Source organism: Calypte anna, chromosome 14, assembly GCF_003957555.1.
Source record: "Calypte anna isolate BGI_N300 chromosome 14, bCalAnn1_v1.p, whole genome shotgun sequence".
In the NCBI taxonomy this organism is placed as follows: Eukaryota; Metazoa; Chordata; class Aves; order Apodiformes; family Trochilidae; genus Calypte; species Calypte anna.
The window spans coordinates 12,611,919-12,639,422 of record NC_044260.1 but is presented as its reverse complement, the minus strand read 5'-3'; the positions used below and the strand labels follow the sequence as shown (position 1 = coordinate 12,639,422).

At 48.8% G+C, this 27,504-nt stretch overlaps 1 protein-coding gene across 1 annotated transcript; it reads left to right on the top strand.

Moving 5' to 3' along the window:
* The first annotated feature begins 3,623 nt into the window (after positions 1–3,623).
* Positions 3,624–27,390, top strand: UBN1 (ubinuclein 1). The gene is made up of 19 exons (XM_030459504.1): positions 3,624–3,701; positions 4,286–4,713; positions 5,812–5,898; positions 6,754–6,849; positions 7,155–7,289; positions 7,705–7,808; positions 8,387–8,825; positions 11,472–11,542; positions 12,788–12,917; positions 13,128–13,246; positions 13,899–14,027; positions 14,859–15,002; positions 17,791–17,841; positions 18,991–19,033; positions 19,349–20,572; positions 21,519–21,771; positions 22,083–22,172; positions 24,609–27,220; positions 27,292–27,390. The coding sequence occupies exons 2-18, from the start codon at positions 4,426–4,428 to the stop codon at positions 24,659–24,661; spliced, it is 3,456 nt and encodes a 1,151-aa protein (XP_030315364.1). The 5' UTR covers positions 3,624–3,701; positions 4,286–4,425; the 3' UTR covers positions 24,662–27,220; positions 27,292–27,390.
* Positions 27,391–27,504: the final 114 nt, after the last annotated feature.

The window sequence follows — 27,504 nt, the reverse complement described above, 5'->3', positions numbered from 1 at the left end:
CAGCATTATTCTGAACCCAAAGCCTTGCAAATGGCGCCGTGTGACAGGATCGATATCGCAACCACCAACCTGAGTCTCTCGTGACTGCCTCATCCCCTCCTCGTCACCAGCAGAAGGGCAGCTCTGGGCACGTATGGCAGCACGGGCACGAACAGCAACCGCTGCGGACGCCGGCATTTCCTCAGAGCAGAGCGGCCATGTGGGCAGAGCGACGGCGGCACTGCCTGAGGGACCGCGCGTCCCAACAAGAAGGAGCGAGGGTCAGGACGAGGGTCCCGGACAGCCACAGCCCAGAAAGGGAGGGTCCTGAGGAGGGACTGCCCGAGGGGGGTCGGTCTGGCGGGGGTCGCCGAGCCGGTCCCGTAGATCCGCCCGGTGCGTCCCTCTGTATTTCACTTGCTCTTGCCGGGCACTCAGGCTTTGGTGCTGCTTCTCAGCTTGTTCTCCAGGCTGTCACAACCGGCTCTCTCCGCGTGGCTCTGGAGAATCGGCTGGCGCAGTCGGTCACGATCCAGCAGCACTTCCATTGCCCGAGAAAATGTCCGCCTGTCACCCACACAGCCTTATGAACCTGCTGGGGCAGGGCAGGCTGGTGGGGATTGGCTGGGGAGGATGGGTGGCAGCAGGGGATTGGCTGGGGAGGACAGGTGGCAGCAGGGGATTGGCTGGGCAGCTGGGAGGGACCTGCGGATTGGCTGGCTGGAGGGGGTGCAGGGGGCTAGAGCAATCTGACTGCGATCAAGGGTATCTGAAGCACTTGTTCTCCCATCTATTCTCTGAAGGGAAGTTGTCCTGGTTTGGGCCAGGATAAAGGTGATTTTCTGTCTTGTACTTTTGCTCTTAGCTGAGTCTCTTTAAGTAGTTGCACTTGCTGAAATTAACGGCAAGTTTCTCAGACAGTGTGTGCTTCTAGGATTGATAACACTCGATGTTTATAGTTACTGCTAGAGACTGGTGTGCAGAGCCAAGGACACTGCTCAGCTCTGAGGAAAACATTTTACCGTCCAGGAGGATAAAGAGGTCCCACCTGAGCCCTCCTTTGGGGAGGAACAGACAAGATAGATGCCAGAACTGACCAAACAGAGTATTCCATCCCATATATGTCACATTCAGTATAAATTGGAGGGATCACGAGGGTCAAGCCAGATTTCCTGATTTCCTGCTTTCCTGCTTCCCTTCCTTCACCTGGCATCCTGGAAGGATTCCATCCATTCCTCTACCTGTGGTCCTGATCCATCCCAGCCCATATCTGTGTGTTCCTGTCTTCAGTTCCCAACTGCTGCCGACTCCAGGAGTCCAGCCTGGACTTTCCCAGTGCTGCCCTGCAGCCTCGGTGGTGACGTGAGAGTTATTGGGGGAAAGGGGGGAGGAATGTGGTATCCATTTTCCTGTATATTTGTATATATTTAGTAATTTTTCCTATTTATCATTACTGTTTCATTAAAGTTGTGTGGTTTAGTTTCCAACCCGTAAGTCTCTCTCCCTTATTCTCTCTCCTTTCTTTATCAAGGAGGAGAGAGACATTAATAGAGAGTGTCTGTTATTCGGTTTAATTGCCGGGACAGTGTTAAACCCTGACAGAAGTTCTCCCATTAACAGAGTTCCCAGGATTATTCATCCCTCCTGCATGAGGCTCACCCTTTGCAAGTTCCTTGCCCACTGGAATTCTGTTGAGGAGCGGGCACGGCCCCCGGGAGCAGCAGGAGGCAGCCAGGGGGGTGCAGGACAAGGGAAGGGCAAAGGCAGGGACAGGGTGAGGGACTTCCCTTCCTGACACCCACCCCCATGTGCTGCTTTCCGAGCCACAAGCCACCCTCCATCCTGCACTGCATGCTCCTCTTCAGGCTCCATGACCTACTGGAGAGTCTTTGGCAATTAATTAACCATAGAATATTTTATTAGATAGTAATCCCCTATCAGCAGTGAATACTTTGCTGCATAAGAAGGTTTAATGGTAAACTTGTCTGTGCCTTAGAGCTTACTGCCGGCTTTTTTGAATACCTGTTTTTGAATACCTGGGTGAGAAGGGTGGTCAGCAATCCTGCAGGCAGGAGAGCTGCCATCCAGGCCATTTAAAAACCCCTGACAGGCCTTCAAAGCAAATGTCAGCCTGTGCTGAGGACTTTTCTACATAGGTAGCTCCAGGAGGGCAGTGGCAGAGAGCAGGGTGGCTGGAGTGCAGTAGTGGCCATAAGTGTTGTAATAAAGCTGGAGAATTAAACATTCTGTGTAGGACTCTTATCCCAAGTAGCTACCAGTAAGACAAGAGGGCATGGGCTTCAGCTCTGTCAGGGGAGGTTTAGATCAGATATTAGGAAAAAATTCTTTACAGAGTGGGTGATCAGGCATTGGAATGGGCTGCCCAGGGAGGGGGTGGATTCTCCGTCCCTGGACATTTTTAAGAGATTGATGTGGCACTCAGTGCCATGGTCTGGGAACCACGGTGGTAGCTGATTAAGGGTTGGACTTGATGACCTCAGAGGTCTGGATGATTCTGTGGTTCAGTGGAGCCAGAGCAACATCAGAGCATCAGGGGCTGGTGCCTGACAGCAGAAGCAGGCAGGCTCCATCGCTCTGGTAGGACTGGGTGCCAGCACCACTCCAGTCATGGAAGTTTCTGCCCTCCACAGGGAAAGATTTACCTGCTTTCCATTAAGGCCTTTTACACAATGTGAGCCCCTCAACTTTGTACTTTTCCTTCCCACATCAAGAATTTTTAAATGAAGGCAGAATCATCAAGTATCTCAAGTTGGAAGGGAATCCCAATGACGGTCAAGCCTGCAGAGCAGTGATCTCAGCTGACCCTCCTCAGTCTTGCTCTTCAGAACTTTCACGCTCTTGGTCACCCTCCCCTGGCCTCTTTGGCTACCGGGGCTACCTATTCCACTTGCCATCAACCCAAAACTCCGGGCTCTCTCCACGGGGCTCTTCTCCGGTCTCTCCTTTCCCCGTTTCTCCGTGGAACCACTGGGGGGCCCCCGAGTGACAGTCTCAGCCATAGCTTCCCATCTCGCAGCCATCGTTACATACAGTTCAGTTATATTTAATTAAATAGATTCAACGAGCACTCGGTTAAAGGCTCCTGGACGCAGATGGAGTAGGATGAACCGGAGGCAGCACTGTTCCCCTCCGGGATCTTCACCAGGCTGCAACAACCGCAGCTCTGCGAGTGCCGGGGACGAGGGCAGCCGCCCCGAGACCCCGGGAACAGCCGCCTCTGCCTCCCCTCAGTCCCCCCGACTCTGCCCCTCGCTCCCCCCGGCTCTGCCCCTCATTCCCCCGGCTCTGCCCCTCATTCCCCCGGCTCTGCCCCTCGCTCCCCCCGACTCTGTCCCTCATTCCCCCGGCTCTGCCCCTCGCTCCCCCCAGCTCTGCCCCTCCGTCCTCCCGGCTCTGCCCCTCGCTCCCCTCAGTGCCGGGAGCAGCTGAGTCTCACCCCGCTCCCCTCTCACTCCCTCTCAGCCTCCCCCATTGCCGCGGCCGCGCACCGGCTGCCGGGAGGGGGCGTTACGGAGAGCGCTGATTGCTCCGTCCTTGTCACGTGAGCCGGGAGGGCCGTTAGGGAGCCGTTCCTGCCCGGCGTGACCGCGGCGGCGTTTCCGATTGGCTGCGGGGCGCGTGGCAGCGCCCCCCGCACGTGACGCGGAGCGGGGCTCGGCGGCGGCAGCGAGGGAGGTGTCGGTGTCGGTGTCCCGGTCCCGGTGAGTGGGGGCGGCCGCTCCCTCCCCACACTCAGCTTCTCCCCCCCGCGCCTCGCCCCTTCCCGCCGCCACCTCCGCCCGGCCCGCGGCCTCCCGCGCACCGCCCCCTCGGCACTGGGACCCGCGTTCCTGAGCCCCGCGGGCCTCTGCTGCCTCGGTGCGGCCGGCCCCGCTCCCCCCCCGCTCAGCCCCGCCCGGTCCCCGCTCCCCTCGGCGTGGCTCAGCCGGCCCCTTGGCTGCCCTCAGCCCTGTCCCGCCGGGGCCGGGGTCGCTTTCCCCGGGACGGGGCTGTGCGGGCCTCCGTGCTGCGGGAGCTGCGGGGCTGAGCGCAGCCCTGGCCCCGGGCGGTGCAGCCCCAGGCGGTGCAGCCCCGAGCGGCGGTTCGGCCCAAGGCTGTGGGGCCGTTTCGCAGCGCACTGGCGGGGCGCTGGGTTTCCCTCCCGTTATGTTCCTTTCGTCCTCTGGTAGCGGAGCCCCGGGGGCTGAGGAGAGAGACCCGGGGGATGGGCAGGGAGGACGGCGTAGGGGGAACTTCTGCCTCCGGGACTGACTTTTCTCTCTTTCTTTTCCTTGGATGGCTGCAGCAAGCGGTACCAGCACGGGCGTTTGGCATTTCCAAAGAAAATTTCCAAACCAGAGGAGTTGTTCTTCTTCCCACGTCCTGAGTTATCTTCAGCCTGTCAGGGAGAGCTGTGTGTGTGTGGCTGGGGCAGACCTTTTGCTGATGCAATGGGAACCATGCCATGACGACTGCTACAACGTGGCTGTAGCCATGACGGAGCCCCACAGGGTTTCGTTCACCACTCTCCAGGGTCCACTGAGCAGCAGCCTCTTGAAAAGATCTCGGAAGGATGATGCAGAGCACCCCCAGGACCCTGAACCAGCTGCAACAGCTGTTAGGATCACACTCACTCTCTTTGAGCCAGACCACAAACGTTGTCCAGAATTTTTCTACCCAGATCTTCTGAAGAGTTCTCGAGGGAAAGTAAAAGGGGGTTCTTCAGGAGACAAGGTAAGTGTCCCCTTGGCCTGTGGGCAGCAATGCTCATTTAATTTAGAATTGCTTGGCCTAAAGGCTCACCTGATACCTGGCATGCCAGTAGCTCTGAGCATCTCTTTTCCAAAGAGCATCAGAAGCCAAGATGCTTCTGTGACACGTGACTGGATCTTTCTGGGCACCTGGCTCCACTGGATGGACATATTTTTCTCTTGGTGCCTGGCTTCACTTCTTGTGGGGTGGCCATGGGGATTCCAAGTGTTCCCAAGGGTTCTTTTTGCCTGTTGGAAGCTGTTTCTCAGGGTATGACACATGCAAATTCCTGCAGCTTCAGAGCTTTGTCTTGGGGGTGTTTTTCTGTGACAGGAAAGTTGATTGGATTCTGCTGATTGTTCCTGTTGCTCTTCAGAACTGTTGAGCAGGCAGGGTATGGTTCCTGCTGACCTTTGTCTTTTGGTAGAATCAGAGGCAGGTGCAAAACTGCAGTGTAAAAGATTTCCTTCTTATCTCTAATGTAAATCAGCCCTCTTTTAGTTTAAAACCACCACTCCTTGTCCTGTTGCTACTAGGCCCTACTAAAATGTTCCCATCTTTCTCATGAGCTCCTTCAGGCACAGAAGGTCTCCCCAGCAGCCTTGTCCAGGCTGAACACCCCCAACTCTCTCAGCCTGGCTCCAGAGCAAAGCTGCTTCAGCCCTTGGAGCATCTCTGTGGCATCCTCTGGACTCTCTCCCAACAGTTCTGTGTCCTTTTTTTGTGCTGGGGACCCTAAAACTGGGCCCAGCAGGTCTCAACAGTGGAGCAGAGTGGGACAGTCCCCTTTTTCACCCTGCTGGTGGTTTCTGGGGTGCCAGGACACATTGCCAGCTCCTATTGGCAATGCCACCCAACTTGGTGTCACTTGCACACTTGCTGGGGCTGCACTTGATCCCCATCATCAATGTGGACATTGTTGATGAAGATGCTGAATGGGGATGTAGCAAATGCTGTACTAAAGGGTGATTTGTTTGAGCTTCTGTCTGGATGCTCCAGTCATGAGGGGTTTGCTGCAAGGGGTTCTGGTGGCTGTGTGACAGGATTGGTTCTCATGGGTTTTGTCTCTTCTTTCTGCAGAAGAAAGATCCCAGTGATCCCTTTAACGATGACGAGAAGGAAAGGCATAAAGTGGAGGCTCTTGCTAGGAAGTTTGAAGAAAAATATGTATGTTTTTCCTCATTTTTATTACATTATCCTTTAGAATGTGTGATGCCCAACAGTACTGGATGGTCGTTGTCTCTGATGTTCCCTGCAGTCCTTCAGTAGTGCTGGAAAATGCTGGTTTCTGTGTTCCTTTCCTGTCTCAGGCCTGTGGTTCCCAAAAATAGTTCAGATATGTTCTTAGATCAGATGTCTGATTAAAGTGAATTATATTCTCATTTGCACTGGTGAATAACTTACTGTAATTTATTAAATTTAATTTCCTTAAGCAAAAAGTAATTTCTAGCCCTGGCAGCTAGGGTACAGTGTGATCTGCTAAGTCTCTAACTATGGTGCTGGGCAGCTTGGTCTGTCTGACCCCTTTCCTCACTGTTCTTCCATAGATGGCACTAAGACTATATTCTGTTTTATGCCTGGCTAGTGAGTTGCTGTATTGTTTTGTGATAGGAACTTGACCTATGGATCATCCTAATATGTTGTGTGTCTGCTTGCTGCATGTAGAACTGGGTTTGTACTGACTGTACAGCAGCTGTGGAAGAGCAGGTCCTCTCTGCACTGGCAGAAATATTTAAGAGGTGCAAACACAACTCAGTGTAAAGTCTGTGGGCAGAAAGTCAGCCTGTCTGGCAGGGCAGCCTTGTGTTTTGTTTGGCTGCTCTGGGTTTCTTCCCATATGACAAAGCCTAAGACTGGATTTAGTGGATTCAGAGATTACAGTTGGGTGTGAGAGCACTGGTTTGTTGCTGCTGAGACCAAAAAAGATTTTATTCTGTTTTCTATACTGGAGCCAGTGTCAGTGTCCTGCAATGGGGCTCTTGGAAAAGAAGGTACGAGTTCTGTCCATTTGTTATTGTTTAGGGTGGCAAGAGACGTAGGAAAGACAGAATTCAGGACCTGATGGACATGGGGTATGGGTACGATGAGTCTGACTCCTTCATTGACAACTCAGAAGCAGTGAGTATGGGGCAGGTGTGAGGGGGGTTCAGGGCAAATGTGAGGGGGGTTCAGGGTGAATGTGAGGGGGGTTCAGGGCTGCTGAAGAACTCAGTTCAGGACTGAGCCTGCCCCTGAGGGAATGCGAGCTTGGGGCAGGGCAGGAATGTGCCAGGGTGGGGAATGGGAGCTCCTGGGGTGAGCAGGTGTGTCCTCAGTCCCTCTCTGTGCAGGGGCAGCACAAGTCCTGCTCCATCCTGTTCTGCTCAGCTGCAGAATAAAGTCACAAAGCTCCCAGGGACCAGAGGTGGTTCTGTTCTTTGCAGTATGATGAGCTCGTTCCGGCTTCTCTCACTACGAAGTACGGAGGGTTTTACATCAACTCAGGAACTCTGCAGTTTCGGCAGGCATCTGAATCTGAAGATGACTATGTTAAAGAGAAGAAAAAGAAGTGTCCCAAGGTCAGCAGGCTGCTTTTTTTTATCTATTTCCTCTGTTAGACCTGGCAGATTTGCTGTATGAAAAGAATGACTTTGCTCGGAAGCTAGTGCTCCCCTTGAGTGCCATCCTGGTTGATATCTGTTGGTGACATCCCTGGTGTCACAGTGCCCAGAGGAGGCAGCTGAAAGGGGCAATGGCCAGAGAGCACTTGGCATCTTGTCCCTTCTAGTGATGGGAGCATCTTGAGCGTGCTGGGGAATGTTGCAGATCAAATGTGTCAGCAGGGTGGTGAGAGATGGCTGGGGTTTGGGTGAATGTGTCCAGTGGGGAAGGAGCTGTCCTGAGATCCTTGGAAGAAGGCCCAAAGGGGCTCTGGAGGGGCAGGTAGCATTGTAGGAAAGGCTTTGATTGCTGCTTTGTTTTAACTGCCTCCAGAAGCGGAAGTTGAAAGATGGAAGTGAAAAACTGAAGAAGAAGAAAAAGGATGATTCTTACGACAAGGAAAAGAAATCCAAAAAGTCCAAGTTTCCAAAAACTGGGTAAGGAGGGGAGGGAATGCTTGCTGCTCAACACCTTATGTCATTGGTTAGGATGCAGTAGGACCTGTTAACAGGAGTGTTTGAGGAAAGATGGGCAAAGAGAGCAGAAACATTAGTGTTCCTTGGAGCTCTGTTTAGACTCTTAACAGTGGGTGTTCCCATTGGTATTGGAGAACTTGAAGAGAAGGAAAAGGAATTTACTTGCTTATTTTTAATAGGCAAAAAGTGTTATGCTGCTGTCATGCTTACTGGCTCTTCCTACAGTTTCTCTGCACCAATTGTTTGGGCATTTCCCAAGCTCCCTTGGTGGAATCATGTGTGTAGCTAAAAAAGAGCAGAGCCCAGTGGAGACACTCTGAGCTCAGAGTGTCCATCATGTCTGCAGTGAGGAGGGACAGCCTGTGCTCCAGGCTGAACAAGCAGTGGGTCCTGAAGACCTTATGAGGCAGTAGTATGTTTTAGCTGGTATAATTGGCTAAGGGGATTGGTGTCTATGGCCAATCTGTACTGGGATGAACTCTCCCTCTTCATCTCGTGCTCATTTCATTTCCATTTTCTCTTCTGTTCTTTGTTTACAGCTTTACAGCATTAAATGCAAGTAAGGAGAAGAAGAAGAAGAAATACTCTGGCACTCTCAGTGTTAAGGAGATGCTGAAGAAGTTTCAGAAGGAGAAGGATGCTCAGAAGAAAAAAGATGAAGAGCAGAAAGTGGCAACTCCTTCTCCAGCAGAACCTGCAGCCCCAAGGGAGACAGAGGCCATGCCTGACCCTTTGCTGTCACTCTTTGGCCACACCAGTGATACTGACCTGCTGCAGGCAGCCACAGCCATGGACTCCTTAACTGACCTAGACCTGGAGAGGCTGCTCAGTGAATCCCCAGATGGGAGCCCCTTTCCTGAGGTGGAGGATGGGAGTGATCCTGTTGGGGTGGGCACTGAGCAGGATTTCAAGCACCCACCATCCCTCCCAGAAGGGCTGCCAGCCCCTTTGGAGAAACGCATCAAAGAACTGGCTCAGGTAGGAAAGGTCCTTGGGGGTTGGTTGTGTGGTGGGTGGAGGGGAAAAACAGCTCTGCTGGGTTTGTGTGGCTTCCCCCAGAGACAAAGCACACTCTGGTGGAGGAGTCTGGCAGTGCCACTTGGGATCTTTGTGTCACCTGGTTTCTCTGGTGCCCAAGTCACTTTCTTGAATACCTGGATGTCAGGTAGCGTCAAAACCCTGGGTCTTGTTATCTGCTGAATGTAACCCTCAGCATCCACCTGTCAGTGTGGTTTGTTTACCTTGTGGCAAAGAATGGACTCGTGGAAGGGGTAATTTCCAAAGTCAGTTTATCATGAATTAATCTAAAATGAGACTGAAGGACAAATTCCACCCTAAGAGTTTTAATGTGCTGGGATGGGCAGGGGCTGTGAGGTCTGCTCCATGCAAACTAAGTGCATGCAGCTGGAAAGCCTGAGCTGTTGTGCAGTGTGAGAGGCATGAGAAGCCCTCTAGATGGGGCTTGAGGATTTGTTTGAACTGTTTCCCATGTCATGCCCAGGCAGATGCCTTCACTGAAGCCTGGGTACAGTTTGTTGTCTCTCGTGTTGGAGCCACATCACTGGGCATTTGCTTTCTTTTACCATCTTCAAAGTCTTGAGTGTCAGGGAGTGGAATATATTGATTTTCAGAAGGGTGGTCCCATGTCTTTTACAGCACTAGCTGGACTCTTGTGGCACTCATCCATCTTCTTCAAAATGTGGTTCTGGAAAATGGAATAGCTTTGGGTCCTGGACAGGGATCCCTCTCCTGGCCTGTCAGAGTGCTGCTGGATTGCTGAGGGGCTTCTCTGCTGAGGGCTGGCACCATAAGCCTATAAACAAGTGCTGGGATATTTTGCTGCTGCTGGTCTTGTTTTTAAACCTTGATTTTAAGTTGTCAGCAGTGCTCTTGGGCCTCTGCTGTGGTGTATCTTCTGCCCTCTGGGCTGCATTTGTTTAGAGCACTTCTTAATAACTCCTGATACTAGAGATAAACCTGTGCTCACAATAACTGTGTTCTGCTGAGAAATGTCAAGTGTGCATAGTGCTGGGGAGCAGACTGAGGAGAGGAATAAGTTGAACAAAATAGTCACAGCTGATAAAAATGAGTGGGCTCTTCGTGGATGTTTCCATTTGCTGTTCCTCTGGTAGCAGAAAAACACTGAAGCAGCTGCTCCTGAGCTTCACCTTCCCAATCTTAGGGAAGCTTCTGTGATAACAAGTTAATTGTTGTGCTGCAGCAAGATAGTGAAATAGCAAACTGCCCACAGATTTTCCTGCTGCTTTGTCTTGTTGCTGGACTGTATATTTTAAGAAAATAAACCAAGGAGAAATGCAAGATTTAGTGAATTGAAGCTACAAGGTCAGTTAGGATTTGGGGATGTGAAATGTGGCAATTGAAGAGGTGGCATAGTTCTGTTCCAGAGCCAGGTCTCTTCCATCCCAGCAGGTGGGAGGCTCCCCTGGGTCAAAAGGAGCCTTCAGGCATTTCCTCTTCTGCTTGAACTGATTTGACTTTAACCTTTTCCTTCCTGAAAGAATTATCTTGTTGAGGATTCTCTTTAGCATTGAGCCTTTCCTTTGATATCAGCAGTTGTCTATGACCTGCTGCTGACAGAGAGGAATGTACACCTTCTGGGCATAAATTAATCACTTCCCAGCCTCACCCTTGGAGTTTCAGCATCATTCCCTACTCTCCTGTCTCCTTTCCCATGCAAGGAATCCCTAACTTGATGTGGTGCCTTGTGGTGAATCCCAGTTTTGTTTACATCCCTGCTCAGAAGAGACTGAAAGCTCTTGGCAATTTTCTGTTATCTCATTTATCTCTTGGAATTATGTTCCTTCTGGACATATTTTCCATGGGTGTGATTTTTGGGCAGTGTTGTGTGTGCTGCAGTCAAAGCTGTACTATTTTTTTTTTTCGTTTCCATGGTGTGGATTAGAAATAACATACTCCTTTTGGCTGCTGCTCTTTCTGTTGGTTTCTTGGCTAGATTAGACTAGAAAACCTGGTGATAAGAATCCCTGACCCTCAATAAACATAACTAGGATGATCTTTCCTATTCCAGGGACAAACTCTGTGCTTATATTACTCAATCTACTAACTCTAATATAAAGTTAAAAGCCATCTCCTTTGTCCCATTAAATGAAGAAATCTTCAGTGTAGTTGCTCCATTGCATTTGGCTCCAGTACATCTGGTTGGATGGGGCTTGGAGCAACCTGGTCTAATGGGAGGTGTCCCTGCCCATGGCAGGGGCTTGGGGCTAGATGATCTTTAAGGTCCTTTCCAACCCAAATCAATCTGGTATTCTAGGAGTCTTGGGATAGGAGAATCCAGAACAGGAAGGTCTGTGGGCAGGACATGGTCAGACAGTTCACAGGGTTGGTCTTGAACTGAAGAAGAGGACACAATCTCTCTTTTTTTTTTTTTTTTTTTTTTTTTTTGTCAATCATGACAAAAAACCCATCTACTTTTAACCCATCTACAGCAGTTAGCTGGTGTGGAGTTTAGTGGAATAAAACCATGCCTTGTTTTACAGTCTTTCTGAAGTAGTTTATAAAACAGTTGATGGCTTGTGCCTCTTGGGACCTGTGTACTGCTGATAACTTATTTGCTGTAACAAATCACTTGTGTTGTTTCAGGCTGCCAGAGCTGCAGAGGGAGAAGGCAAACAGAGATTCTTCACTCAGGATATCAACAACATCATATTGGAGTAAGTGCCACCAGGAGAGTGGGAAAGGAGAAGATTAGGCAGAGCATTTTCGGTAATTTCAGGAGCAGGTTTAGCAGGAGCTGTGGGGCTGTCCTTTATAGATCTTCCATGCCTAGGAGAATAGGAAAGTCTCCTAGAAATGGCTTCCAGTTGAAATACAGTGTATAACTGAGGTAGGAGAACTTTGGAGGGGATGTATCCAGGCCTCCTGTTCTCAAGACAGTGCTTGATACCTGTGTACTTAAACAGGGTCACTTGTCCTGTGCTTGTAGCTTGATACAAGAGCAGCAAATCCCTCCCTGTCAGAGGTGTCAGGCATGTTCCTTCCTGCATAGTGATACACTTGATGGGATATTTTATAACTGGCATAAGGCTGCTGTGTTCAACTGGCAAACTGGAAAGGTTCCATTACTTCTCTGTGTTCTCCAGTTGCACGATTATTGAATGCCAGTGTTGCTTTGTGCAGCTGTTGATAATGGCTTCATTCTTCTTCAAGTGCCTGGAGAAGGCTGAGGAATGCACGCAGCTCTGTGATCATCCCAGTGTAATAATACTCACACACAGGCTTTAATTTCATCGAGGTTTATCAAGGCACTTGAGGGGAATTGCCAATGGGATGTTTGGGAGTCTCTCCCTCTTGTTTCAAGGGGTGATTACAACCTTTCAGCATTCCAGTGCTGACTGCACAAACAGTCTTCATCTGTTGTCCAGCTAATAACTTTAATCACTTTCAGGAGGTGGATTTAGATAGGTTTGTGTGACTTTGCTGCTGGACCAGTTAGGGAGTTGTACACTCACTACTCACACTGAGAGGTGGCTTGGAAAGTAAGTCTCTTAAGTTGTATATAACTGTAGGTGGGTTTGGTACATGCTTCCCTCTCTGGCCTATTCACTGGGGAGTAAGTTCAAGCCCAAGGGATCAAGTTGATTCTGTATAATCCTGAAGCATACCTCTCATTTCATTATCTGATGCTCCTGCCCATCAGCTGCCAGGAAGAACTGCAGCAGCCACGAGACTGCTGTCAACTTTTTGTTCCTTTTCAAGATACTCTGAAACTAGATTAAAAGTCTTAGTTAGGACACAGGCCTTGAGTGTGTCAATTCTCCAATGTAAAAAGCTGTCCTGTGATCTGGCTTGTACTTTGACCTTATCTCCCTGCCTCTGGTGGCCCCAGAGTCCCATTCATGTTGCTTAGAGCAGCCCTGCCAGGTCCCTGCTTCCACTGTGTTTGTTTTGTTCTTCAGCATCGAGCTGCAGAGCCGGGAGCTGAACAGCCAGGTCCGCTCAGGGGTTTATGCCCACCTGGCTGCTTTCTTCCCCTGCAGTAAGGACACTCTGGTCAAACGAGCCCGGAAACTTTATCTCTATGAGCAGGTGAGTAAATCTGGCAGCACAGCCCTGTCACACCTACCCAGCAACCCTGCTTTCCAGAGGGTGGTCAGTAGTTGTCTCCCTCCTGTGATGGTGTCCTTCAGCAAGAAGGGTGTAGGCATCCCATCTGGTGGGGTGGGTTCAGAAGGGGTGGAGTCTTGACCTGTCAGATTGGGTTGTGTGGGACCTGAGACTGTTGTGTTGTTTCTCTAGGGTGGCCGATTGAGGGAACCTCTGCAGAAGCTAAAGGAAGCCATTGGAAGGGCCATGCCAGAGCAGATGGCCAAGTACCAGGAGGAATGTCAAGCTCACACTCAGGCCAAGTTTTCCAAGTAAGCTCCTTGTGTGCTTATTAGACATCTGCAGCTCTTCTCAGCAGCTCCCTGGAACCTGTTGGATGCTCTTGCAAAGTTTACCACCTGCTTTTTTTCTGTAGTTAAGCTTTGCTGACAGGCATTCATTGGCCCAAGTGTGCTTTCTGTGTGCTTTCTGTGTCCTGTCACTGACAATCATAGAGTATGTCAAGTTGGAAGGTACCCATCAAGACCATCAAGTCCAACTCCTATCCCTGTGTAGGGCACCCCCAGGATCAGACTATATGCCAGAGAGCCTCATCCAAATGCTTCCTGAATTCATACAGGTTTGGTGCTGTAGCTGGGGAGCTTCTTCCAGTGGTGATGTAGTTGGCAATGCCAGTTAAAGCAGCGTTGATGGGACCAGGATGTGGCTGAAGTGTTTTAGTGCTGTGTAGTGTGTTTGGGAACATGGCAGTCTAAGAGCAGCAGGCTGGAGAAGTCCCATGGCTTCTGTTAGACAGCAGTGAGAGATTTCTTAACCTCAAGCAGGTAGCTCAGCCTGCACCCTTAGCAAATGGTTTAGGCCCTTCTCCCATCGACTGCTGAGATCAGTGTTATTCAGAGATACTTATTCCTGTCTTTGAATCTCAGGACAGTGACTTCCACATCACCTCTGTCTCTGTTTTAGGATGCTAGAAGAGGAAAAGGACAAAGACCAACGAGATCGAGTTTGTTCTGATGAGGAGGAGGATGAAGAAAAGGGAGGGAAGCGTGGCACAGGACCACGAAAGAAATTTCAGTGGAATGATGAAATCAGGTTTGCATGATTTAGATATTAAGTGAAGCTGTGACTTGTCTTATTCTCTGCAGTGGAAGTGAAGCTTTTTGGTATTTGTATCTTGTTTTCAGAGCAGCACTGAGCATCTGTAGTAAGAGGCACCTTGGAGGTTTGTGGCAGACTATGCTGTTCATGGAAGTCACTATTTACTAAATCCCCCCCTTGTATGCAATGCAAAATGAAGCTGATTTCAGGCACAGGCCAGCTGTGAGAGAAGCACTGAGAAGCCTCTGTGCAGAGGCCAGGAAAGAGGAACAGATCTTTGGGAAAGAAGAAATTCAGCAGAATTGCTGAAATCCTCCAGCTGAGACTCTGAACCAGATGTGATTCAGGTTGAAGCTCATGGACTTTGCTGCCCCAGGCACCCAGGGTCTGACAAAGAACAGTGAAGGGAGAAAGGGAACAGTGACAGAGGATAAACCAAGAGTCAGTCCTGGTCTGATTCTGTAACCAATCAGGCTGCTGCTTGGTTTAGAAAGAAGCACAGCTGCACTTCTGCTTGCAGCACACAAGTCTGCAGAGAAGCTCAGTTCTGCAGGTGTTGATGCCACCTGTATTTCTGGCACTGGTTTAACCCCCTCTCCATTCCAGGAGGTTACAGTGGGAAGGGGGAACAAGGCTTTTCTCCCCTGGTGCATGGATGTAGTGCCTTTCCCTTCCTCTTTCTTGTGGAGGCAGAGCAGGGTTGGTTTTATAAGCAAGGTGTGCTGCAGAGCTTGGTGTGCTTATCCCACCCTGGATGAAGAAAATTTCCTCCTTCTGGGAGCAGTGAATCTACGTAACTGTATTTGAAATCTTCCTGTTCTTCAGGGAGCTGCTCTGCCACTTGGTGAAGATTAAGTTGGATGGTTATGACCTTGACAAGAATAAGGCTCAGTCTCTAGAGGACTATGTGAAGACCTTCCTAGATGGAGAGGTGAAGCCCCTTTGGCCAAAAGGCTGGATGCAGGCGAGGTGAGCAAGCATCAAGTTGTACTCCAGGGCTTCCTTGTCCTCAGGGACCTTGGAAGATTATTAGTCCTATCACTGCTCAAAGACTGGCTTGATTCCAAGCTAGATCAGAGTGCTCAGAGCCTTGTTCTGTGAAGTTTTGGGAATCTCCAAGAATGGAGGTGACCACAGCATCTTTGGGCCATTATTCTGGTAGTTAATCACTCTTCATTGAATCTTTTCTCCTTATTTCTAATCAGATTTCCCCTCGTTTCACTGAACTGAATATTCCCTCTTTTTACCTTTTTGCTGTGCACCTTTGAGAAATGTCTGGCTCCATCTTCGTGGCTTCCTATCCCACCCACTCTTCAGGCAGTGGAAGACTGCCATTAGCTCCCTCCTCAGCCTTCTCATTTTCCAGACTAATCAAACCCCAGTTCCCTCCACCTCTCCTGGATGTCATGTGTCCCTGTTCCACAGCCATCCCAGTGGCTTTGGGCTGTCTCCAGTTTGTCACCATCTCTCTTGCATTGTGGGGTCGCTGAAGCTGGATGCTGTGTCCAGATGTTACCTCACAAGTACTAAATGGAGGGGAATCAGCCTTGAACTGCTGGCTGTGTTCATGCTAGCACCTGCCAGTACCTAGGGAGCTCTCAGCAGTGGCTCATGTTCAACTTGTCCACCAGGACCCCAGATCCTTGTCTGTGCAGTCCATTGGCACCCAGAGCACCCTGCTGCCAAGGTTATTCCATCCCAGCTGCATTTGTCTGTTGGAATTCAGAAGGTTTGTGTTGGCTCCTTTCTCCAGCCTCTCCAGGTCCCTGTGAGTGGCAGCCATTGTATTTTCCTCCTTCCCTCCCTCCATTTTCACATCACCTTGGACTTCCTGAGAGCGTGTCTGTGCTGCCCTCCAGGTTGTAAATGCCCATGTGAGTAGTCTTGGACCCACACTTGGCTCTGATGGATGCCACTGGCAGTGACAAGCAGCAGGATTAGAACTGGGACTGAGGTGAGGCTGCATGGCCTAGGGTTTCTTGATTCTGTGTTACAAAGGGTCACTTTGTAATCTGTTTTATGAGGAATACATTTCCCTGACACTTTAGGACATCTTCTCTAGACCCTGGAGTATTCCCACAGTAAGGCAAAGCAGGAAGTTCTAGGGGCTTCAGACTTGTACTAGAGAGACCAGAGAGCAGAATAAGGAGGAATTTGGTGTGGTTTTCTTTACCCTATCTGGTGTCTTCGTTGCTGTTTCCTGCTCTTTCACAACCTCTGTCATCCATGCCATCGAGCTGGCAGTTGCAGAGTACAAACTGCAAGGGTCATTCTGCTGGGACTGTCATCAGCTTCTGACCTGCTGTGTTTTGCTCAATAATTTTAAAGAAATTACAATTATAGAGTCTTATTGCTGGAATCCCTCTCTCTCTGCATTTAAAGAGCTGGGCAGTGCTGTCATCTTCTCTCTGTTGCATTTGCTTTTTGGGTTTTGTGGCAGATAAAGGAAGAAGGGTAGGTACCACATCTTAGGAAGAGTATCAAACGAGTATCAAATTACAGATCCCTCTGTGGCCACTTACTGCAGTTGCATGAAGTACAGGAATGTGGATGGTTGTAGTCTGGCAGTGTAGTGTATAGGAGCTGGATGGCAGCATTAAGAAGTGGGTGCAGATTACTACTTAGTTAATGAAGATATTGAGGGTCTTAGCTTGCCAAGTTTTAAAAACTCCTTTCTTTGAATAAAGGGAAATGAAAACCTTTTCTCCTAGTTTGTAGGTGAAGCTGTTGTTATGACATATATGTGTTCACCTCAGACTCAGTGTAGGAAGATGTTCAAGTGGAGTTAAATACAGAATGAGTGACTGAAAGTTGTTTTCTTAGTTGCTTTCCAGTGGCTTCAGGGCAATGCTCGCTCCTGCTGGGACTTGGTGGAGTTGGACTTGATGATCCTTATGGGTCTCTTCCAACTTGAGATATTTTATGGCTTTCTGGTTTACAGACAGAAGGCAGGCTGGCAGCCAAGCAGAAGGGGAGGGACTGACAATGCTGGGAGAACTGTAAACCATTTTGTGGACAAGTCAGCTTGATTCACTGTAATTGTGGTCACAGAAGTTCATCTTTCAGAGGAATTTGAAGATGGACAGAGTAGCAACTTTGTGTGTGAGTTAAGAGAGGCAACTACCTTGCAAAATAGTCTTTGTCTAGCTGTTAATAGGAGGCAAGAAGCATCTTCCATGTGCCAGGACTGCAGGTGTATTTAGAAGCTCCTCACCCTGACATCTAAGAAGGCAGCTGAAGCTGTATTTGTTGCTTGAGCTTTGTCAGTTGTTACTGAAATGGCTGAAGCTTGCTGGGGTTGCAAAGGCAACAGAGACATGCAGCATGGGAAGGCTCCTTATCCACATCACTATGTTGAGTTAAGGGAGGTAATCTTTTCTTTCTGGAAATTGGCGGAGAGTTCTTGGATGATCTGTCAGCTCTTGGATGCTCTGTGACACCAGTGCCCAGCTTGAATGATGGTACTGCCTCTTTAGTTGTCTGTCAGCTGTTTAAGCTGTCAGAGCTTTCTCCTTAGTTATTGTCCAACAACTGCCTTAATGACCTTTCCAGCTCCTATAAGCATAGCTCCTCAGAGAGGGAATTGTGGGGGAGTTCAGCAGGATTCTTCTGGAAAAGGGATGACTATTTGTTTGGTCTCTGTGGTTTTAATTTCACTGAGTCCCCTGCTGTTCTGTGCAGCTCTGTCTACAGTGATCCCAGCTGCTCTACTGGGTCTTGCTGGATAGCACTTCTCATTGCTCTCTTCCCTTCTTAGGACACTGTTTAAGGAGAGCAGGCGTGTACATGGACACCTCACCTCAGTCCTGTGAGTATTGTGCAGCATTCCTTTGGAGCCAGAACTGGTGAATTCTGGGGCCTGGGTGGATCTTGCAGGAGCACCTTGAGCTTGCTTGGCTCCTGTTGGATAGTTTGGCATTGCTTCATTTGGGGAGCTCTAAGGAGAGTAGTTGTCTGTGCATGACATCTCCCAGCCACAACCTTCCTGAGGTGCTTTAGCCTTGCAGTAAGCTCAAAGATAACATTCCGAGCTTGCCTCCTGGCCTTGTTCAGCAGATTGGAGTCAGACTTCTGTGCAAGTCCCTGAGAGACAGATCAAGGTAAAATGGAGTGTGATGCCAGCACTGTGCTGGTTGCTACCCGTGCAGTTGGTCCTTACTGGGTTCTGGATTCCCTCTCTCTTGTTGCCTGGTTAAAGGAGGGGTGCAGTGAGCTCAAGCTGCTGAAGATGGGTGCGAAGAAGTTTGTGGATGGCAAACCAAGAGAGCCATCAGAATTCAGCTGGGCAGGGGCTTTAATGCCAAAGGGTCTCATGGATCTTGCTGACAGTCTGTGCTAGATGGTGATACAGACTTAGGCTGCTGTCTGTTTGACAGTCCTGTTCTTGGTACCAGATGAACAAGGTGAAGTGTGAGGAGGAGTATGAAATGGAGTGTAGAGGCATCCTTCCCTCAGCCATACTGTTCTGGCAGCTCAGTCTTGTACCAGAGACTGCATCTGACCAAACAAGATGATCTATTTTCTGTGAATCTGGCAGATGCTTTTGAATCCTTGACTTCTTCTGGGAACCTAAAAAAAAAAAAAAAAAAAGAAAAGAAAAATATATAACTGTCTCTGTATCAGTTTCTCTCTGGGTACTGCTATGGTGGATCAGCAGTGGGTTCCTGCAGCCACTGCAGGATGTGTCTGTTGGGAGCTTCCACTGCTCTGCTGCCATCAAGACTCTGCTCTGCTTCCTAATTCATTCCCCTGTGTGGGAACTGGGGTTTTCTAGAGCAGCAACCAAATGCCACACAGTTTCCAATCCCAGCAACCTGAGATGCTGCCTCTGTTCCCTCAGTTCTTTGCATAAGACTCAGTTGGATCATCATTAACAGGGCCCAAGAGTGCTCCCTAGTTGGATGCTTCCCTGTGGGCTTTCCAGTGAGCCATGTTTCTTTTGTCTCCCTCAAAACAGGGCGAAGAAGAAAGTGATTGCTCCTACTAAGGTGAAAATGAAGGTGAGTTCTTTGTTTTCTGGTTCTCATGGTTGTCATATACCATATATCATACCCTACATTTGAGCCTCCTATTTTTACATTAACTATAAGGAAGTGGTACTGTAAAACAGCTGTACTCAGTATTGGGCTTTAAAAGCAACTGGAACAGCAGCTAAAATGGATGGCAGCAGTGGTTGGGAGGCAGGTCAGGGGACTGGAAGGCACACAACACTCCTATTCTGCATTTTATCCCCAGATTCAGAACCTTCCCTCTGTTTTGCCTCTGTTCTGCCTCTGCCTTTTCTTGTGATTTTTTTGTGTTTTGTTTTGTTTCAGGAATCTTCCTGTAAGCCAGAGAAAAAGACATCCATTTCCGTTCCTTCAATGCACTCAAGCAGCACCTTAGCTCTGTCATCAGAGCCCCAGGGAGGGGCTCTGGGCATCAGTGCCCAAACTAGAGAACTCTTGTCACATGGGACAGCCCAAGCAGCCAGCAGCACTGGCACTCCTGCTACCTTCATGGATGACTCCTTGGATGAGGACTTAATTCATAATCCCACCTCCTCCCTGGAAGCAGTCTCTAAGGAACTGGCTGTGCTGAACAGCAGAGCAGGAGGGAGCCCTGACTTTACTCTTCCTGGAGCTCCAAAGCCTCCACAAGAGAAAATCTCAACTCTCGCATCCTCAGAGGAGAAAAGGACATTATTAAAGTCCAACCCTTCCCCTGCATCATCCTCTGCTTCCCTCCAGTCTCCTCTGAACTTCCTGGCTGAGCAAGCCCTGGCACTGGGCCAATCTTCTCAAGAGAAAAAGACAGAGAACTCTAATTACAAAGAGATCTGCCAAGCTTCCCCCAGCAAAATCCTTCCTGATTCACACCAGGCTAAACAGAAACACCACGGCCTGGTCCGGCCAAGCCATGGTCCTCAGGCCTCCACCTCAGTGCCAGGTTCCCAGGTGAAGGTCTTTCACTCAGGCAGCCAGCTCCAGAAAACTTTTACCTCCCCAGCTCCGTTTGTCAAACTGCAGAATCCCAAATCCTCCTCCCCACTGCCCCAACGTTCCCTTCTCCAGCAGGTCAAGTCATCAACCAAAGCTCAGAGCTTCCATTCCTCTGTATCTTCAGGCAGCACCCAAAACTCCAGCAGCTCCCACAAGAACCCAGGCTCATCCTCATCATCTCTCAGCTACACAGGCAAACACTCAAGTGGCTCTAGCTCTTCAGGACAATCTTACAAAACATCTTTTGTTTCTGGTTCCCTCTCCAAGCATGGGGCTTCTGCCATCAGCTCCTCATCTGGAACTTCTGCAAACCAGGGCAGCTCCTCTGGGAACTTGTTGCCCAATGTGCACACCCCTTCCTCAGGACAGGCATCTGGCCGCCCGTCCTCGAGCTCCTCGGTGAAGAAGACTCCTGTTTCCCAGAAGCTGACTCTGGTGGCACCTCCTGGAGGTTCAAATGGAGATTCTAGTGGGGGCACACAAGGAGTGGCCAAATTGCTGACCTCCTCCCTAAAACCAGCTGTTGTTAGCAGCACTGCATCTTCTACCTCTGTGCCGGTAAGCAGGGCTGTGCTGGCCCAGCCCAGAGCCAGGAGAATGCCTGGCCTGGTGGCAAGATCATCTCCTAACTTGTTCAGACCTGCTGTAAAATGATGACTTCAAAGGAGTATCCTGAAATTCTGGAATGTCTGTCTGGATCTTGGAAGTCCTGGCCTTTGCCATGGGCTTGCACTCCAGAATTCAAGCTTTCATTTTCAGCTTAAAGTAACAACTAAGCAAGGTGCTGTTCGTTGGGATATAATATCTCCTGAAGGACTCTGGGGTTACCTAAACAGACTTGTGTTATTCATCAATTGTATTTAATAGTATAAGAGCCTTAATTTGCATCTGTAGCAACAAAGTAATTGTTCTGAATGCTCTTGTATTAATTTGGTGTTGACTGCTCATACCTGCCTTCTTTTGTGGCATGTGGAAAGGGCTGGGCAATTAAATGAGTTTATTTACATGGGCCTGAAAGACACTCACTGCTCAGCCCCTGGATCTTGTTTGTTACTGATAGACAGAGCTGAAGAGCACTCCCCATGGTGTATCCCTCCACGGGAGAGATCCCAAATAACATTGTAATGTGCAAGGTTACACCAAGTCTTGGTGCCTTGAGTTGTCAGTGGTTATGTTGCCAAAAGTGAGTAGGAAGCATCATCCCTGGGACTCCCAGGCAATCCATAAACTTTTCCTCTGCCTAATGGAGGCAGAATGAGGGAACAGCAGATGGGAATCCAGTACAGTCACATTTATAAAAGGACAGTATCCAGCAGCAGGACTGACAGTCCTGGGCACCTCCAGGTGGCCTCAGGAGTTGGCAGCTCTGGGGCCCTGGCTGGAAGGGTGCTCCTGGCAAGGAGGAATTAATGAGTGCTCTGTGTTTTACAGCTCTCCTTTAAGGATGAACAATGCTGTGCCTTGGGTTTCCTTCTCCTGACTGGCCTTTTGTGTTGCTTTTCAGAAAGGAACTAGTGGAGCAGTGCTGCTAACGAGTTCTTCCTCCCTAAGTGTTCTGGCTCCATCCTACAAGTCCAACAATCCAAAGCTGCCAGCTGCCCTCAGCTCCACCCCGTTAAGTATTATCTCTCCAATTCATTCCTTCCCTCTTCATGTCATCTCCTTCAGTCCAGACTCCTCCCCAAAAGCAGGAGTATCAAAGGATGCAATAGTTACAGGACCTGCTCCAGGAACTTTCCACCACGGCCTTAGCCACAGTGAGTATCCTCCTGGTTACCAGCCCCTCTGTTACTTGTGTCTGTGCTGTCAAGTAACAAAAGTGCCAGTGCTCTTCTGTGTTAACCCATTGCAGACCAACCCATCTCTTGCTGTTGCTTCATCCTGTAGTTCCTGCATCTGTGTCTGCAGCAGTTGCATTTGGAGAACCTTGAGCACATCCCTCTAACAACTCCCAATAGCTGGAAGCCAAACTACAGGCTAACTACTGCAGCTCCTCTGCACATTTCTGCCTCCAATGTGTATTTGTTCTTTTTTTTTCCCTCTCCTTTCTTTGTTTTTTTCTCTCTAGGTCTTCTAGCTGGCTTGCACTCCAGCCCCCACCATGCTGCGCCACTCCCACATTCTGCCCTGTCCACTCATTTACCGCAGAGTTTGCCAGGTAACTTGTCAGATGGTTGTCTTCACCTTCTCTGCCTTGTGAGTCATCCTCTCTCTGGGCAGATCCTTCCTCTAGGGATGAAAGTGGTTGTCCACGTTGTCTGACCAGTGTGGTTGTTGCTCAAGCCCCAGGTACAATGCGAGGCATAGCCCTCTGTGTCCTTTTTTCCTCTTGAGTTAGGGCAAACCCTTCTGGAATGCTGAGCCTTCAGTGCTTCTAGCAAGTGTTGGTTCCTGGAGGTACCCAGCTTTGCTCCTTATGTCCTGGTGAAGAATTTATCCTGCTAGGATTAAAGCTGCACGTGTTGAACAGTCTGCCAGGAAGAAATATTCTGGCTCTGTGGAGTTTGGTCACAGGTGACCTATATAAGGTGTGTCAGACCAGAACATCTCGTGTCTGGTCACTGAGCTAATTGCCTGTAGCTCCTTCATGACAAGTTTGTAGTGTAAATGGAGACTGCTTTACTTGGAGTTGACAACTTGAAGGTTTTGCAGTCAGGCCTGTTCCTGCCCCAGTTTGGTGCCCGCAGAAGCAATGCATAAAATAAAGGATTTCCCAAGAACATCTTCTTGGCTTGTACGTGGAGCCCTGCCTGGTGGGCTGTGAGTGTATAGAAATAGGGTAGCACTGTGAAGGGAGGAGGGATCCCTGCAGCATTTAGAAAATGGCAATGCAGGGCCAGCAGCTCAGGCTAGGACCTGCTTATCCCCATGCTAATTGTTCTTTCTGCTTTTTTAATCAAGTGTTCCTAGCACTTCAGTGCCTTAGTACCTGCTCCTGTTGCAATGGTCTTACTGGGCCATATGATTTAGGTGTGCAGCTGCTGGCCTCATAATGTGGCATGGAGGCCATCAGATGTGTGAGCAACTTCTGGAGTTGTGGTGGGCTCCCCAAGCAGTCATGGTGTGAAATGCTTTTTCCCACCCAGGAAAGATGAGAGTGCTGTGCACTGCTGCAAAGTCAAAGAATTTGTTGTCTTTTGCTTCTTAAGTCTGTCTGAGATGGGTTGTTATGCTGCTCTGACGTAGTGGAGCAGAAGTTGCAGCAGTCCCTGGTGTGTCAGACCCTGCCTTCCTGTCTGTAAATTCACAGTTACTTGGAGTGTGAGGTGACTGATCTTGGTCTGAGCATGGGATGTGAGCTGTGTTCTGTGTCACAGAGTTCTCTGTTGTTTGAGAGAATTCAGAGTGTTTACTTCATTGTGGCTTTTTGGGCTCATAACAAAAGAATTTTTGGATGGACTGCTGCTCTTCAGCAGGAGATAAAGCTAGAGGCTGTGAGGAGACCAAAGGTGACCAGGAATAACTCAAGGAGAGCTGACCCTTGAGACAGCTTCAGCAGGGACCTGCTTTCTCACTTGGTGTTTTCACCTAAAACTTGGAGGTAGAGCATAGTGCTGTCATCTCTGGGAACATTACCAGTTGTGTTTTGTAGAAGAACACAGTAGATATTTAACTGGCCACCATAATCTTAAAATATAGTGATTTGTTGTGTGGAATAAGCTGTGTTTGGCTGTAGAAGCAGATGACCACAGCCACGTTGATCTGTCTGAAAGCTACGAGGGCTCTGGTGCATTGAGAGGTTGCTACAAATGCAAGGACATGGTGAGGTCAAGATCATCAAAAAGAAGTTGAGCAAAGATTTTCCAGTACTTGCTTGTGTGCTCTCGGTGCTGTTTGGTGGTGGAGGTGCCCATGTGCTGGTGCTGTGGCCATGGTTCTGACTGCTGGCTTCAGAAATGCTGCGTGCTGGGGCTGAGCTCTTGCATGGAATGAACTGTCCTTGTCCTGGAGAAGAAGCTGTTGCTGTGCTGCTCAGTGCCACCGCTGCTTAACTGCACATCTCAGTACACCCATTTGTTCATCGTGGGCTGATGGTAGTTCTAATAGCTCCTGGAAAACTTCTGCTTCCTTAAACTTCCTTCCTTTTCCTCTCTTCAATGCATTTTCTTTTTTCTCTCCACATCTGTTCTTTGCTGCCACTTCAGGGGTTGGATTCCTCTGGTTCCTGTTGCTACCAGTGGGCACCCAGAGCCCTCAGTACAAGGGCAAAGGTGTCCTCATGGTGTTATTTCAAACTACCTTTACAGGGCAGACAGTATTGTGTATTTCTAGTTTCCTAGGTGGGGAGACCTGGTAGGGAGGCTTTTACAGAAGGGCAGAAGTTATTCTACAAGTGAGCTGAACCCATGCTGTGGTGCTTCTGCTTGGAGGCCCCAGGAGACCCCAAGTGCTCCCTGTGGCCCTTACTCAATTGCAGAAGCAGGTATCCTCCCAGTTGGGAGATGTCTCCAAACATGCCCCCGATTCCTTAGGGATGGAAGGGAAAAGTAGCTCTCTGTGAGCAAAGAGCTCAGGCTGCCCCAGCTGCTGGCAGCTCAGTGGGGCTGATTTCAAGCCCCCTTCCCACTTGGTTTTCTTTTTTTTTTTTTTTCAGATGCTTCTCAGCTTCATGGCAAAGGGTCCAATGCACAGCAGCGCAAGTTGTGACATCTGCAAGGAGGGGAGCTAGAGCACACAGAGGAGAAACCCAAGAGGAACAGGTCATGAACTTTGGATACCAGCTGTGTCTTTTCTTTGCCTTTTTGGTTTTTTTATTTTTTTTTATTATTTTCCTCACAACAACTGGAGACACTGAACTGCAACAAGGAGCTCATTGGGGTGTTTGCTCAGAGGCTTTCGGAGCTAGGCCCTGCACAGAGGGTCACCTTGAGCCATGCCCTAATGAGAGAAGCATTTTGTAGCACTGTTTTATCACTGCTGCCACTCTTCATGCATTCCCTGGCACTGGCAGGAGCTAGAACCTGCAGGGAGACTCGGGTGGTTTGGCTTTTCTGGCTTTTCCCACCCACCTCTGTCTATCTACCGAGTACCTCCAAGTCCAGTTACTTCTTTGGTCTCCCAGTGGAAGGTATGAAAGGTGCTTCTTTCTTCTGCTTTGGATTTACTTGGGTTATTCTAGCACTGCCAGTGCTTTCTGAAGACTTAACTTTGCAAGTGTACTCTAAACCTGTGCTACAGTTAATATGAGGATTTAACATTTCCTGTGTGGTCAATTTGACAAACCACCTGATGTTCCCCTCTGGAGGAGAAGGAAGACTCTTTAGAGACACATTTTTAGATGCAGTCATTGACTTTGAGAATTCTGCATCTTTTTGGGTTTTGGATTTTATTTTTTCCTCCTGCTCAGTTTTATCTTCATTACCATCGAATGCATTGGATTGAATGGGACACTTCTCAGCATGTCACATGTATAGGAAGACATAATTCCAGTGCCTTTTATGGTGGAGCAAGAATTGGACTAGTGACACACATTTCAGCCCTATTTTGTGTGCTCCTCAACCCTTTTTTAATCATTCTGTATTTAAAATGTATTCTGGTTTATTTAATAGAGCTTTTTATGGTTGCACATCAAAAAAAAAAAACAAAACAAAACAAAACAAAAAGCTGCACTGTCTGGACTTCAGTGGTGTCTTGATGACTGCAAATACAGTACCAAATCCAGCAAGAGCACCAGTTCTTATCTTAGTTTGTGCAGGTGGGTTCCAAGCCCTCCCCTAAAGCCATTCTTTCCTAGGTTCCTCAGTTGTCATCTCCTTGGTGGGCAGAGGGAATGAACAAAATTTAACCAAGGTCACTACTAATCAAATGAATTCCAGAGAATAATATTGCTCTCCTGAGTTATTTCTGCACTAGGATCATGTGCTTGTCACCACTGCAGGAATGGGGACCATCAAGAACTTGGGGGTGTCTTTTGCTTTTTCTTTGTTTTTTTTTTTACTCTTTAGCCCTAAACACTTCTTCTGAGCATGCCCTTTCAGTCTCTGCATTGCTGAGGGCAGGCTGAGGTTCCAGCTAAGCTTTGTGAAGGGTTGATTATTCTTCTCCTCCCCCAGTTTGCCTTTCCTCAGGCCCCCACAACCACATCTGAATCATGCAGTAGTAGCGCTGATCCACATGGACTTTCCTGATATTTCAAGAAAAACCTTGCAGCTTTCCTTCCTGAGCTTCAGAGAGGGATGCTGACATGGAGTATACCAGCAAATACCTGCTTTAGTTTTTCCCCATTTTTGGTAAGATCTGAGATAAGCTTGTTTCAGTTGGAGCTGATTTATAATTTCCCCAAGATCAATGTGTTGTTTCTATTTTTATTTTAGTTTGGCTTTATTTTTGGTTTGTGGGGGTTTTTTTGTTGTTTTTTTTTTTTTTAAACGCAGCTCAGATTTGAAATTTGTTTACAGCAAATACCTAGGTTGTATCAAAAAGAGCCAAAGACAGAACTTATGTCATTAGAACTAAGCACAGCAGTGGTCGATGGACTCTGAGCAGTGGATGTCGCGTGGTTCCCATTGAAGGTCTCATCCTGAGAGGTACTTTGCACCTTCAGTTTCCCCCCCAGGAGCTGTAAGAGCATTTCCAACACCTGGCAGGACAGGGACTCTCGGTGAGTGACTTGAGGTACCAATTCTATGCCCTTGCTTTGCTTTCACCAGAGTGCTTCTGCTGAGAAGCCCCCCATGCCTGGCTGGAGCTGAAAGCCCTCCTAGGAATTTAGCGAAGCTTCTTGCCTCAGGGAAATGTTTAATTGGTGGAAATTCTGTGGGATTTTTTGTTGTTGTTGTTCCTTTACACACTATAATGAATGAGTGAATGGAGGAGAGTCACAGCAAGGCAGGGCCAGGCAGGGAGCAGGCAGCTGATGGGGAAGCAGGAATCTGGTCTCTGTTGTGACTTGTGGTGCTGTTGTGACAGCATGGGGAGGCAAGGCTCCTGTGGCACTTAGGTAGTGTGACAGTTCCTTTTGGGTGTAAGCTGAGGTTTACTATTCTGTTTTTTGTGTGTGTGTTGGGACTTTCTTGCTGAAGATAATGGGGGATGGTATGAAAACTATTAATCTTGTACAGAACGACTGAATAAATTTGTTTGAAAGTTTCCAAAATATTCTTTTTTTTTTTCCCCTCCATCTCCTTACCTCTAGTTTCATGACTTTGTTTCCAAGAATTTGTCTTACAGCTTAGGTGATTACCTCTTGATCATTTAGTTTCTTAGGTGAGTAATGAGTTATTTACTGTTTTAACTAAGTCTCTTGCAGGGTAAGTAAATTACAGCTCTCTTTATAGCCACTGCAGTGGCAGAATTGCATCTCCTTGTTGATTGTGCACCTGCTGATGCTTCAGGTTGACATCTGCTGGGAAGAACATGGGGTTCAGACCCTGGAGCAACGATCCTGTGGGATCATTCCATTCCCAAAGGTAAAACAAAGGTGTTAATCCCCAAATCTACGATGGATGGGCTGTGGATGTTCACAGCTGCTTTTGGTGAGGGCAGAGGCT

Excerpts from the sequence above, each read along its gene's own strand:
- UBN1 (XM_030459504.1), top strand. The coding sequence starts at position 4,426 with ATGCAATGGGAACCATGCCATGACGACTGCTACAACGTGGCTGTAGCC. Across the intron at positions 15,003-17,790 it reads AAAGGCTGGATGCAGGCGAG|GACACTGTTTAAGGAGAGCA; the intron begins GTGAGCAAGCAT and ends TTCCCTTCTTAG. Across the intron at positions 21,772-22,082 it reads CCACCACGGCCTTAGCCACA|GTCTTCTAGCTGGCTTGCAC; the intron begins GTGAGTATCCTC and ends TTTTCTCTCTAG.